At 49.9% G+C, this 13,620-nt stretch overlaps 1 protein-coding gene across 4 annotated transcripts in view; it reads left to right on the top strand.

The window, feature by feature from the left end:
* Positions 1-636: 636 nt before the first annotated feature.
* The window catches only part of CAPRIN1 (cell cycle associated protein 1), a 30,983-nt gene continuing 17,999 nt past the window's right edge, over positions 637-13,620 (top strand). Inside the window, exons 1-6 of one of the 4 annotated variants that reach the window (XM_071559284.1) lie at positions 637-767; positions 1,053-1,273; positions 10,099-10,161; positions 11,415-11,501; positions 12,914-13,152; positions 13,265-13,347. In XM_071559284.1, the coding sequence (XP_071415385.1) occupies positions 1,055-1,273; positions 10,099-10,161; positions 11,415-11,501; positions 12,914-13,152; positions 13,265-13,347 (691 nt within the window). In that variant the 5' untranslated portion in view covers positions 637-767; positions 1,053-1,054. Of the gene's footprint in view, positions 768-809; positions 1,274-3,373; positions 3,395-10,098; positions 10,162-11,414; positions 11,502-12,913; positions 13,153-13,264; positions 13,348-13,620 lie in introns of those variants that run through there. The other 3 variants (XM_071559285.1, XM_071559286.1, XM_071559287.1) reach the window with 3 other exon arrangements.

The raw sequence follows: 13,620 nt of genomic DNA, 5'->3' as shown, positions 1-13,620 counted from the left end.
GGGCGGCGGGAGCGGCCCCTGTCCCTGTGCCCGGAGCGGGCCCTGTCCCTGTGCCCGGAGCGGCCCCTGTCCCTGTGCCCGGAGCGGCCCGTACTGCCGGGCCGGACAGCAGGGCAGGCCCTTATCCCCGTGCCGGGACGGCCCTTTCTTGATCCCCGTGCCGGGATAGCCCTTTATCCCCGCGCCGGGACAGTCCTTTATCCCCGCGCCGGGACGGCCCTTTCTTGATCCCCGCGCCGGGACGGCCCTTCCTTTATCCCCGCGCCGGGACAGTCCTTTATCCCCGCGCCGGGACGGCCCTTCCTTTATCCTCGCGCCGGGACGGCCCTTCCTTTATCCCCGCTCCGGGACAGCCCTTTATCCCCGCGCCGGGACAGCCCTTTATCCCCGCGCCGGGACAGCCCCCTATCCCCGCTCCGGGACGGCCCTTCCTTGATCCCCGCTCCGGGACGGCCCTTCCTTGATCCCCGCTCCGGGACGGCCCTTCCTTTATCCCCGCGGGCTCTCTGAGGGGCGCCCGCCATTGTGTGAGGCGCGGGGGGCGCCCACCGCGCGCCCGAAGGACCCCTCCGCGGGGCCGTGCCCGGGCGTCCGCTGCCGTTCAGGCGCTGTCCGCGGGCAGCCCCGCGGCTCGGGAGGCCCCCGCGCGGGGCCGTGCGCGCCCCCGCCGCTCCCTCAGTGCCGGTCGGTGCCTCGCTCGGTGCGGCGGGAGCAGCGCGGCCCTTCCCGCTCCGCTCCGCCCCGCCCCGGGCCCGGTATCGCGCAGGGTGAGGCGGGCGGTGAGGGCTCTGAGGGGGCGCGGGGGTGGGGGAAGGTCACGTGGCCGCCGCCGCCGCGCGCGCCCCGGGGGCAGGTGCGGCTCGTGCGCGCTCCCGCGCGGCGGCGCTTCCTGCCTCGGTCTGTGCGGGGTGTGTGTGTGTGTGTGTGTGTGTGTTGTGTGTGTGTGTTCGCCCCCTCCCCCGTGTGTGCTCCCGTGACGCACCCGCCGCGCTCTCGCTCTCTCTCCTCTCTCTCGCTCCGCTCCTCTCGTCTCTGCCCTCCCTCCTGCGCAGAAATGCCTTCGGCCACCAACAGCGCCATGGCGAGCAGCACCACCGGCACCGGCGCCGGCGCCGCCAAACCCACGCCGGGCACCGAGGCGGGCCCGGCGGCGGCGGCGGCCCCGCAGGCGGCGGCAGCGGCGGGTGTGAACATCACCACGGTGCAGACCGAGGCGATGAAGCAGATCCTGGGCGTGATCGACAAGAAGCTGCGCAACTTGGAGAAGAAAAAGGTGCTGCTCCGTGTCCCCCTCTGGCTGCCCTGACCCCAGGTGTCCCCCCGCGGGCTGTTGTGTTTCCCTTCCCGGCTCCCCGGTGTCGGACCCTCCCGGATTGTTCCCGGCGTGGCCCCCAGAGGCCGCCCGCTGGAAGGTTCCAGAAGGGCGAGTGCCGCTCCCGCGGCCTGTCCCGTTCCCCCCGCGGGGCCCGGCCCGGCTCCCTCAGCGCGCGCTGCGGGGCCGGGCCCGGCGGGGCCGCCGCTCCCTGCCCCGTTCCCCCCGGCGGCGCCGCTCCCTTCCCGCGCCTTCCGCCTTTTGTTCGCGGCGCGGGCCCGTCCGTGCCCCGCGGGCGTTGCCGGGGCCGCTGCTCCCCCCGGGCCGTGGGGCGGCCGGGCCGGGCACATGGACGCGGCGCTAACATGGCGGCGGCCCCGCGCATTGTGCGCCCGCACAAAGCGGGCCCGCCCCGCCCCGCCCGGCCTGCGCCGCTGCTCTCCGCTCCCACCGCCCCGCTCCGCTCCCACCGCCCCGCTCCGCTCCCACCGCCCCGCTCCTCGTGCCCCGCTCCGCTCCCACCGCCCCGCTCATCCTGCCCCGCTCCGCTCCCACCGCCCCGCTCATCCTGCCCCGCTCCGCTCCCCCCGCTCCGCTCCCACCGCCCCGCTCCGCTCCCACCGCCCCGCTCCGCTCCCACCGCCCCGCTCATCCTGCCCCGCTCCGCTCCCACCGCCCCGCTCATCCTGCCCCGCTCCGCTCCCACCGCCCCGCTCATCCTGCCCCGCTCCGCTCCCACCGCCCCGCTCATCCTGCCCCGCTCCGCTCCCACCGCCCCGCTCCGCTCCCACCGCCCCGCTCCGCTCCCACCGCCCCGCTCCGCTCCCACCGCCCCGCTCATCCTGCCCCGCTCCGCTCCCACCGCCCCGCTCATCCTGCCCCGCTCCGCTCCCACCGCCCCGCTCATCCTGCCCCGCTCCGCTCCCACCGCCCCGCTCATCCTGCCCCGCTCCGCTCCCACCGCCCCGCTCATCCTGCCCCGCTCATCCTGCTCCGCTCCCACCGCCCCGCTCATCCTGCCCCGCTCCGCTCCCACCGCCCCGCTCATCGTGCCCCGCTCCGCTCCCACCGCCCCGCTCATCCTGCCCCGCTCCGCTCCCACCGCCCCGCTCATCCTGCGCCCTCCGCTCCCACCGCCCCGCTCATCCTGCCCCGCTCCGCTCCCACCGCCCCGCTCATCCTGCCCCGCTCCGCTCCCACCGCCCCGCTCATCCTGCCCCGCTCATCCTGCTCCGCTCCCACCGCCCCGCTCATCCTGCCCCGCTCCGCTCCCACCGCCCCGCTCATCCTGCCCCGCTCCGCTCCCACCGCCCCGCTCATCCTGCGCCCTCCGCTCCCACCGCCCCGCTCATTCTGCCCCGCTCCGCTCCCACCGCCCCGCTCATCCTGCCCCGCTCATCCTGCCCCGCTCATCCTGCTCCGCTCCCACCGCCCCGCTCATCCTGCCCCGCTCCGCTCCCACCGCCCCGCTCATCCTGCCCCGCTCCGCTCCCACCGCCCCGCTCATCCTGCCCCGCTCCCACCGCCCTGCCCATCCCGCCCGCACCGGGGCGTTTTGGGCAGCGGCGCCTCGGACGGGCCGGGTGGTGCCCCGAGAGGCCCAGGGTGCTGCTTTGCACCCGCTCGCTGTTGAGCCTCGCAGGGCTTTGCAACCTACAGACGTGCCCATCAGGAAAAATAATTCAACACACGGCCCAGAGAATGGCCTCAAAGCGCCACCTCGCCAGCGTCAGATTGCTGGAAAATAATTTTATGTCTGTGCCAAACCCCTAAATGTGGTTTTGTTTTTGGAAGTAAATAGGCACAATAACTTTTCTATTGCTTATATTTTTAATTAGTCCTTTTGATCATAGTAGCCCAGACTGGTATAAGGTGAAAATACCAGCAGTAAAGAAGTCTGTGCAGGTGTGGTGTAAGTGAAAGAAGCTGTGCTTTCCCTGTGTATAGTAATACCCTTTATTGAAATACTGCATTGCATAAACACACTGTGTGTGGTGTAGCTTCCCACTTAAAAAATGGGTGTGGGGTTTTCCTACATTTGAAAAAGGAAAAGGCCAAAAGCAGGAAGCCAGGAGCTCTTAGGTAAGTTTTAGAATTGGGAGATCTTTTAATGTTTGTCTGAATATTGTTGTGTGTACACAAGAGAACATCCCCATCTTCAGTTTGTCATTAGTACATAGGAATTTGTGCACTCACAGTACTGGCCTTCAGCTCGAGAAAGAGCAGGCCTTTGTGTCTCTGTTCATTACAAAAAATGGCTTGGAATGACTGATGTAGCCACGATACACAAAAATCCTCTGAAAACACTTTGGATGATGCTAAAAATGTGTATTTGGAAAACTGAAATTAGCAGGTGAGCATCTGACTGTCCTTTGAAGTAATCAAGAGCATAAGCAAACACCTCACTGGTGTGAGGGTCAGCTTTCCTTGGCAGCACCGTTTTTATTTACCCTTAAAAATAAATAATTTACACCTAATTTACACTTAGCTCTGCCTTTCTGTTTGAGTGGGCTTTTGTCAGCTTTCATATACAACTGGGGTGCAAGTGAATAGAGGGGACAAAGTGCTCTTTCTTTCTGGAAATGGCTTCTGTTGAAAGATGTTCACTTGAAACGTTTATTTTTGGGTCCTCAGTTCCGGGCAGTGTGGCCTTAAAGAAGAGTCTGGCAAACCTGGGTGTACCCTCACACTGAGTTAAAGCTCAGAGATTCCCAAGGCCCAGTGGGCTGAAGTTTAGTGAACTGTGATAAGCAACATGGAAGGCACGAGATAAATAGTTTTTGGTGTATTAAAACAGAGTTACAAATGTTTGGGCTTGAGCCTCTGCTGTGGTGGGGCAATCAAGAGTGTTGTAGTAAATCCGTGTTCTTCAGTAAAGAGTGTCAAGGGCTTTGTGTCCCAGAGCAAGGACTTCATTGTTTTCATTTTACTACTTGGTAAGTTCACACAAATTCATTCTTTTCTTTTGAGTCTTTGGACGAGAATATGTTTTTAGTTGTTCTGAGCACCTGTGCTGGGTATTGCACAGGTGAGAAATGAGTAAATCTCACTGCAACTTGTCCTTAGGTGAACACTTCATCTTTTCTGTGTCAGCAGCTGGTTGAAGGCCAGGAGAGATGGTGTTGAGAGCTCTGTGTCTGAGAAGGAAACAAAAATAACTTGAGTTAGACACTTTCTTTTGAAGGATGGAAAGTGATTGCTCTGTAAGAGGAACCATCTTGGGTATGAAATTATGGGTGTGCAGCTTTTAGCTGACCAGAGGGCACACACACTTTATGAAGAGCTTTTTTGAAGTACATTTGGTGTCCTGTTTCCCTCAAAACGGAGGATAAAATAACATGACCACCAAAATACAATACACAAATTCAGGCAGTAATTATTATAACTTGTTTCTGGACTGTTTTGGATGGTTCTGTATAAACTAAAAATACAAGACTCTGAGTTACACTTTCATTTTCTTTTCCTGAAAGTGACCTCATTTAGAAGAGTGAGGATTGCTTGTGTTAAAGGGGGCAGGTAAATTGCATTGCTGTTCATAAATGGCTGTGAAACATGGCCTGAAAATATCTGTGTTCCCCTCCTGTCTTTGTGTTTGGAAATACAGGAATGCTCTGCTGTGTTCTTCCTTCCTCTTTGAGATGGCAGCATGTTGTGTGTGCCTGGAAGGGGGGAATTAAAGGGGTGATTCTGTGCAGAACATTCCACCCTGCACCTGGAGTGTTTGGGGACAAGCTCAGTTCATTGAAAAGTTGCCTGAACTCCTCCAGGTGTTTGCTGGGTGTCTGAGGTTACAGCCCTGCCTAGGAGGAGATACTTCATTAAGACCTGCATTTTTTTCTTCTTCTTTTCCCACCTTTTTTGTTATTAGAGGGAAAAACCTTTCCAAATTCTAAGCCAGTTGAATATAGCTTGAACTTGGGTTTTGTTACAGTGATGAATGCTAAGGGAAAACCCAGTTATTTTTGCTTTCAGTTTGTGTAACAGCACGAGCTGGGTAAGAACAGTTGATTAAACAACACTCTGTCCAATGGACATAACCATGAACTTGCCAACGTGGTTCAGGGTATGGGCAGATGTTCACCAAGGATATTTTGGGGCAGCTGTAAATACAAGGTAAAGCATGTGGGCTTCAAAAGCTCAGCAGGGTTGGAAAGGTGGCACGTGTTGGCTGGGGCTGGTAACTTGAGCTGCTCTTGCTTTGTCAGCCTGGCTGAATTTCTACTGAGTGTAACCCTGACTGGGGTGGAAAATGAGTAGTTAACAAGGGCCTCTGTCATTACTACACAGGAATTCTGGGACAACAGAGGGGTATTTGAATTGATCCTACTTGCTTCAGTAAAATGTTGTATTTCCCTTGGGAAACAGGAACCTACAGGAAAAGCTGCAGTGAAAAAAGTTACAGGAAAAGCACTTTTTGTAGTTGAATTTGCACTTGGGTTGCTCATTGGCAGCAGCTCCATGAAGTGCTTTTGACCATTATTTGGGCCACTTGGATGTTCAGGCACGTGAGTGTCTCCAGGAGCTCTCCACGTGAAGCTTGGTTTGGAGTTCATCTTTGGAGATTAAATACCATTTTAAAGCAAAGAAATTGTGAAATTCATTTGAAATTCTATATCGAAAGCCCAAATCTTTCTTTGGACCCTCTTTTGGTAGCAGGTTTGGTTGTCAGCCTCCATCTGTGAAATCACGTGGCAGTTGGTACTCCTGGGCCTTGGTGTGTTGTGTTTTGTTTTTAGCTTGTCTCATGGCAACTTGTGTTAACTGGGTACCTGGTGAGTCCTACGAGCTGTGGGACATCTTCTGGTTGAGGTTCTTCAGATGCTGCTTTGGTGTTGTGTTGATGCTGCTTCTTTCAGAAGGAAAAGGACACACAAAGTGAGTGTGTTGGGAGAGCCTCATTTATGTCCTGGAGCCCAGTTTGTGTTCTGGAATTCACTTGGAAAAGTGGCTTATTTTGAAGATAAATGTGTAGAGCAAAATCCAGGTCTCCCAGTGTGGTCACCTTAGCTGTAGGTCATTGTGCTTCTGTGGGAAATACTGTGGGATGGTAGTTGGGAAAGAATAGGGAAACTTGGGAGTTCCTCTCCTCTGGCTTTGTTCTGGTAACTGAGGAAGCTCTCTTTTGCCCTCTGGGGTAAACTGCTGTTATTTCCAAAATAATTAACTTTGAACAGAAGAGCTGTAAGTGTTGTGTGTTCTGGAGTATTGGTGTTCCTGCATCCTTGCACCTTCTTACACAGGCTGAAAGAGCTGCTCGTGTATCTGTGGGTATCTGTGTTAGGAATTACACTCTGAGTGTGAGAACTGTGGTGGCTTTTGAGAGGTTCTCAACTTCCATGTTTAATTAAACTGATACAGTTTAAGTGTTTCACCATTTTGGGTTTTTTTTTCTGCCCTGTTGTTTTTGGGGTTTTTTGGAGGCAATAGGAAGACTGGGTTGGGGGTTTTGTTACCCAGCTTTTCTTTTGCTTCAGTGCAAAATGTGCTGTACAGCTAATTTAAATTTTGGATTATGTTAATTGCTTGGTGCTGTCAGAAATACACATGCAGGTTTTGAGTGACCTCAGAGCAGATGTGAACTCCATCTTTTCTTTGCTCCTTGTCAAGTTTCCATCCCAAAAGGTTTGCTGTGCCTGGGTAAGAGGTTACCTCGTCCCCTTGCTCCCTGTCACACACACTTGTGCTGCTGTAATTGCTATAACCACATTGAAATCACCTGCTTAAATATGGAGCCTCCCTCCTGTTGCTGACCCCCTTTTCTGAGGGTTATTTTCAATCTGATCATTCCAGTGCTCCAGTTTGGGCACAGCACTGTAAGTGGCTGTCCCAGCACAGCTGAGTGGTCAGGCACTTTTAACCACTGCTGGTTTCTAAGGTAATGCCATGAAAGTGTTTTCCCTTCAGGATGACATTTTTGAGTCACTTCAGAGGAGCTAAGGAGAACTTGAGTGTGAGGGGAACGTGTCTGCTGTCACTGTGAAGCAACTGAATATTGGATTCCTGTTGAAATAAAATCCAGGGCATACCTAAGGAATGAACTGCAGTGCCTTGCCCCAGGACCCTGTTTGTAGTGCTCTTCTCCCAGGAAACTCCAGAATACTTGAGGTTTCTCAGTGGACAAAGCTGGAGCAGGGTGGCTTGCTGCCTGCAGAACTGGGAGCTGCTGACTCATGAGCTGTTCAATACACAATTTATGTGCTCACTTTGCCACTGGATTATTATTTTTTTCTGCTGGTTTAGCTTTTGTGCTTGGAGATCTCTGTCTGCAGTGAGTGAGGGTGAGGCTCTGTGAGTGGGGTAAAATCAGGAAAATCTTTACCTCTAGCAGGCTCTGCAGTAGTTGCTAAGCAGGAATTTTACTGCAGTTATTTTACAGCACTAATGCTGCTCTTAGGTTGCTGTTGGAGATTAAAAAAGAGGTTTAAATTTTGTGTATAACACAGTTTTTGGATCTTAGAGTGTCTTTGGGGTAATAGGAAAATGCTTACTTGTCATCTGAAATCTTTGTGATAATGTGAAACTAAATGCACATTTGCTTGTCCTCTGCATTGCAGCTGACAGGGCATTCCTTCCTCTGCTTTTACCTTCCCATAGGAATGTTTGTGAGGAAGAACAATTGAAGACAAGTTAACACTTCTGTTCCTTTGTTTTTTTAGTTGAATAAAAATAAACAGAGAATGTGCATTAGAATTAAAAGTATTGGTCAATTTAAGAAAAACTTGTGCTTCGTTGACTGTTGTTGCAATATTTTAACCTGAAAACACCAACAAGGCTGAAGTAAAGCTGCAGGGGAAAAGTACACAGAAATTGGAATTAATTAGGAGAGTTTTGTCTCTTCCCTCCCTTACTGCCTTGGCCACCAAAATAGATGATAGGAATGTTTTGCAGCATAATTTTGCACTGTATATTTTTTGGACCTGCAATGTGATGCTTTGTCCTGTTTGTTTTACTGCTGTTGCTTACGGGTTTGTTTTGGAAACTGGCTTACAGAATTTGGGTTGTTTAATGCATTTTGTAGGCCCTGTTTAAACTGGCTGATGTTTGCTGTGCAGCCTCCTAAACAATTGCATCAGAGTGGCCAAGGGAATGGTGACCTGCAGCAGGGCAGTCAGTGCCTTGAGCAGGTTGGGGCTTAGTTTTGAAATGTCCTCTTGCAAAGGCAGTTCTTGTGTGATTCAAGCCCCCTTCAGCAGGGAGGAGTGGGCAGAGCTGGCTGGCTTTGCTCTGGGGCACAGCAGTGGTTGAGCTCTCCCCTCCCTTCTGGCTCCACAGCTCAGCCACACTCAGTGAATCAGGAGAACTGTTCTGTGATTGTCCAACCATGTCAACATCTGCTCTGAAATCTGTGGAGAGGAGTAAACTGACCTTACTTCCTGCTGTGGTAGATGTGCAGTGTGCCAGCTGCTCCTTGGGCTGCTTTTTGGGTGTATTGTGAGCTGTGGCTGCAGTTTAACAGCTATTACCCCACAGTCACTGTGCCCAGCAAAACATTCCCAGGAATTGATTTCTGAAGCTCAAGAAACTGTTCCTTTTCCTCTGATACACTGAAAGATGAAGTGAAATTTTACATCTGACCTGTAGGACTTGCAAAGAAATCAGCTGGGCACTGGTGACATCAAAAGAACAAGTCTCATATGGGTGATTGTATTTTAGCAAGTGATGCTGGGCTTGAAATACTTTGTAAGAGGAACTTTCCTGATAAACTGTTGGACAGACTGTGATCTTTGCAAAGGTCTGAGATTGAGCATACAAGTGGAGTGACCTAGAAAAATATCAGTAGAATTGAGCAAAGGTCAGCAGGAACAACAAAGGTGTCACTCATTGGCCAGTGTAAACCCTTAAACAGTGGTTGCATCAGGGGCTTCTTTCTTTTACATTAAAAGTCAGGCGTTCCTCTCACTTGTCATGTTATGCTGGATTGGGAGGAGAATTGTTAAGGATTAGTTTTTAAAACTCTTTGAATTAGAACAAGTCAAATTTCATTCCAAATGCAATGGTGTGATAATAAAAGAGCAGTGAAAACAGCTTAATAATTAGAAATGTTCTTTTCTTCCTTTTGCCGACCCCTTCTCCTTGGCCTGTAGACTGTGTCACTTGGGCACACAGGAGTTCTCCCTGCTGCTGGCTAATGTCAGTGATCTGCATGGGCTTCTCTTGAAGCAGATAAGAAAACTGAGCCTGCTGGAAATTAGCCTAATGATTCCTTTTTCAGTTTTCTTCCCATGAAAAAACCTCTTAATGCTCTTGTACAGAACTGTTTCAGAGCTATTAATACAGATTGTGTTGGTGGGCATTCTTGCACAGAGAATTAGAAACCATTTTAAATTCTTAACTCTCTTAACTGATGCAATTACAGTTCTGACTCTTAATAGAGTTGCCAGTGGGGGTTTGCAGTCGTGTTTTTGGTGTTGCAGTGATAGAGTGGAATGAGCTCTCTCAGACCTCAGCTCAGTTCTCAGATGTTTGGACGGAAGGGAATGTGTTGAGAGCAGTTTCCGCCCTGGGAGGAATGTGCATTTCCTTGGAAATCCACGCTGGTCATGAAGATACATTGTGATAGCCAGATAAAGGTTTAAATATTTATCCCTTAGGGGAGAAGTATTTCCATTTTTTTTAAGCCAGAAGACAGTTTTTCTCAGGTACTGTTTGACATGACAGTTCCATGCTTGTATGAGGCATTACAGTCTGTTTGCTGTAATACTACAGTACCTAATTCTGTTGGCACAGGTAGAAGAAAGCAGTAACCTGATTAGACTCCTCATAACAGCATTTTTCTTTCTTTTCAGAGCAAACTTGATGACTACCAGGAACGAATGAACAAGGGAGAACGTCTGAATCAAGATCAGCTGGTAAAAACAACAACAAAAAAATGCTAACCAGATCTCTGTTAAAGTGTTCTGTGATCTTGGTGGGGAGGGAAGGGATGAGTTTCACTTCCCTGTGCAGTTCAGTTGGAGATGGAGCTGAGACCAGTAATAAGCTCTGTCTGTGTGTCTGTCCCAGCTCTCAGTGCAGCACCTGTGAAGCTCCCAACAAGCTCTGTGCTCTCTGCTCACCTTGTTGGAGCTGGTTCTTAAAGCAGGTTATTGTAGAGCTGGGTTCAACAGCAGTTTTCCACTTTCAGTAAATGTAAAACAAATAACAGTTTAAATTCAGCTCTGTCATACAAACATTCATATTGATACTCAGAGAGGTTACCAGATGCTCAATCATCAGCAATGTTTTATTGATGATTTTAGCACTGAAAAAAGAATGGAACAAATGTACCCTGCAACTCTTGCAGCTGTTGATACTCAAAAGAAAGAGCTGCTTTGCTTGGTCCATGTGCTCTTTTCCTCTGCCAGGGCTTCACTTGGGTTCTTCTGTGCCAGCTGAAAACCAAACTGTCCATGTGTTCTTATTCTGTAATGGCATCTTGTGAAGATAAACCACAACAAGGTTTCTGTTTGCTGAGCAGGGAAGAGAACTGACATGGCATGTTGGGGAGGGAAGCTCATGATGGAGCTTCAGGAGGATCACAGCCTGACTGCCAGGCTTGATAGAGAGAAAACCTTTTTTGGTTGGAGAAATGCTGAAAGGATGTGTTGTTTTCTGCTTCTACAAATGAACTAAATGAACTTTGTGAATCATGTAATGTGGTAGTAATATATATAAGTATTGCACATGGAGAAGGGAACATCATGCTCTGTGTAACATTCTGATTTTGGCTCTGCCTAGAGGTGACAATGCATTAATTCTCAAACTCTTGAGCAGTTTGGAGTTGCCAGATTGCTCTGCCTCCCCATTCTCCCAGTTGCCAGTTAGTTTTTGTCAGAGATTGGCTAAATCCAGACATGGAACTAGTGCATTATGCATGTTAGCATATAAAGGCACATAGTTCAGCACATCTGTCCTAAGCAACTAGAGACCCCAAAGACATACACAAGTCTTCCTGATATTCTGGACAGTGAAAGTCAAAATTTGACTTAGCATAGTTGCAGTCCCATTTGGGGATGCTGTGTCTCACTTAGGAACTAAAAAAGTGGGAGCTTATTTGTTACAAGTGTATTTTTTTCTATTTGCAATGATTTCCATTTGTGGGGTTTTTGTTTTTTTTTTTAAGGATGCTGTGTCTAAATACCAGGAAGTGACAAATAATCTGGAGTTTGCTAAGGAACTGCAGAGGAGTTTTATGGCCCTGAGCCAAGAGGTGAGTAAAGATCAAGCCATGCTGTGTGGTCTTTCCAAACCCCTGGGCTCTAAACTCCTTTTCACTGATGCAATCAGTAGTCACCTCTATTTAGAAACTGATTGGTCATGGTTTCTTGACTCTTTTATTCTCTATACTAGTTGGTATCAGGTTTTCTGAAGACTCTGTGAAAGATTTTCCTGATGCACTACATAAGTGTATGGAAACCAGAATAATGTAGTTTTCTGAGACAAAACATAAGTGTTGAAGACAGCATGGTCACAAAGCAGGCCTGTCATGCAACATTGTAGGTGGCCACTTGCTGCCAGTGCTAAAACAGGTAATCTTTTGGGTTGGTGTTTTATTAAGGATGCAAAACTAAGTTCTGAAAAGTTGAGAGTCACAGAAAGAGCAGCAGCATTGGAGGAATTGATTGTGCAGTGGGTGTTAGTGCAGCAGACTGATCTAATGAGTGTATTTAGTCAGTGAACAGACTATGTGATAATTTGAAGGGCATCAGCAGCCTGGTGTTGTAAACTGCTTTCTGCATTTGTTGTGGCTGTAAATTTGTAGGACTCCAAGCCAGGCTGTTTCTTTGTGTTTCTTGTGTCAGGGTTCCATCTATGTTTGTGCAATGTTAGTGATGGAGAACTTTCTTCTCTGCACAAGTTTTTCCTTTGGTATTTCCCTGGTCAGCTGACTGCTCAAAAGAAGCCAGTGAATCCAGGAGTAACAGTCTGGTGCTCTGCTTTCAACCTTGGTTGCCATTTTTCATGATTGGACTTAGTTCTCTTATAGTTGATCTTAAGATATGTCTGATTTTAAAAAAGAAATTCTGGTGTTTCAGAGAGAGAAAGTTACTGTCACAAGTTACATTTTTTAAAAGAGAAGATCAAAGGTAAAAAACAAGTTGAATTTGCTGGGAGTAAAATTAGGAATGGAAGAAACATCCTGTAGGTTCAAACTAGTGCTGCACTTAGACCTGTGTTGTGACTGCAACTGTAGAAGGTTTAATGCAGAGCACAAGGCTGATGGTTACCTGCCATCCACTCCCTTCCAGCATGGTGAGAATGCCAGGCTGGTTCCCTGTGGTGTCTGACTGCAGACCACATGGCCAAGAACTCATGAAATCCTTTTGAACTGGCTGATCTGTCCATCTCCCGAGCCTTCCATGGCCACACATTCCACAAGTTCCCTCCTGTGGTGCATGGAAAACAAAGCATACTTTGGTTTATCTGTTGTAAGCTGCTCTCCTGGTGTTTGCAGTGGGTCCCTCCTCCTGTCGTGGGGTATGGTGAATAACCTCTCTGTTCATGTTACCTGCTGGCCTGTGTGAGAGATTGGGATCCAAGTGGCAGAACCCAGGGCTTTTCTCTGGACCTTTTGTTGCCACTAAAGGCCATGTCCATGCTTTTCCCCTTGGATCCCTGCAGATCCAGAAGACAATAAAGAAGACAGCTCGCAGGGAGCAGCTGATGCGAGAGGAGGCCGAGCAGAAGCGTTTGAAGACTGTGCTGGAGCTGCAGTTCATCCTGGAGAAGTTGGGCGACGATGAAGTTCGCAGTGACTTGAAACAGGGCTCCAGTGGGGTCCCAGTGCTGACAGAGGAGGAGCTGACAATGCTGGATGAGTTCTACAAGCTGGTGTACCCTGAGCGAGACATGAATGTGAGGTGGGGTTACAGTAAAAGCTTTTGTTTCTGATTGTCAATCAGTTCACAATGTATTTGCTATGGTAATTGAAAGACTTAGTAAGAAATTAACTCTTACTAATTATTTTTGAAGGTTGAATGAGCAGTATGAGCAAGCATCTGTTCACCTGTGGGACTTACTGGAAGGGAAGGAAAAACCAGTTTGTGGAACAACCTGTAAGTGTAGTCTCAGCTTGAAGAGACAGCACTGAATTTGTGCTTGAACTAAATGCACTTCTGATGTGAGAGAACTTGAGCAGTTACTTATCTTGGCGAGTTTTTGGAGTAACTGCTTTTTTCTCAGACCTTGGCTGGACTGTAACAATAACATCTCAAGTGAGGACTCAATGGGTAGTGTATTTTTTTTATACTGACACAGCATTACTCAGTATTTAACCTCAGTCCATTCCTGCTATTTCAGCAGTATTCTGCTTCTGGTGCTTAGTTTAG

The sequence above is a fragment of the Pithys albifrons genome, chromosome 6 (genome assembly GCF_047495875.1).
Source record: "Pithys albifrons albifrons isolate INPA30051 chromosome 6, PitAlb_v1, whole genome shotgun sequence".
NCBI lineage: Eukaryota > Metazoa > Chordata > Aves > Passeriformes > Thamnophilidae > Pithys > Pithys albifrons.
Note: the sequence above shows the minus strand (reverse complement) of the source record. Positions and strands in the feature narration are given on the sequence as shown.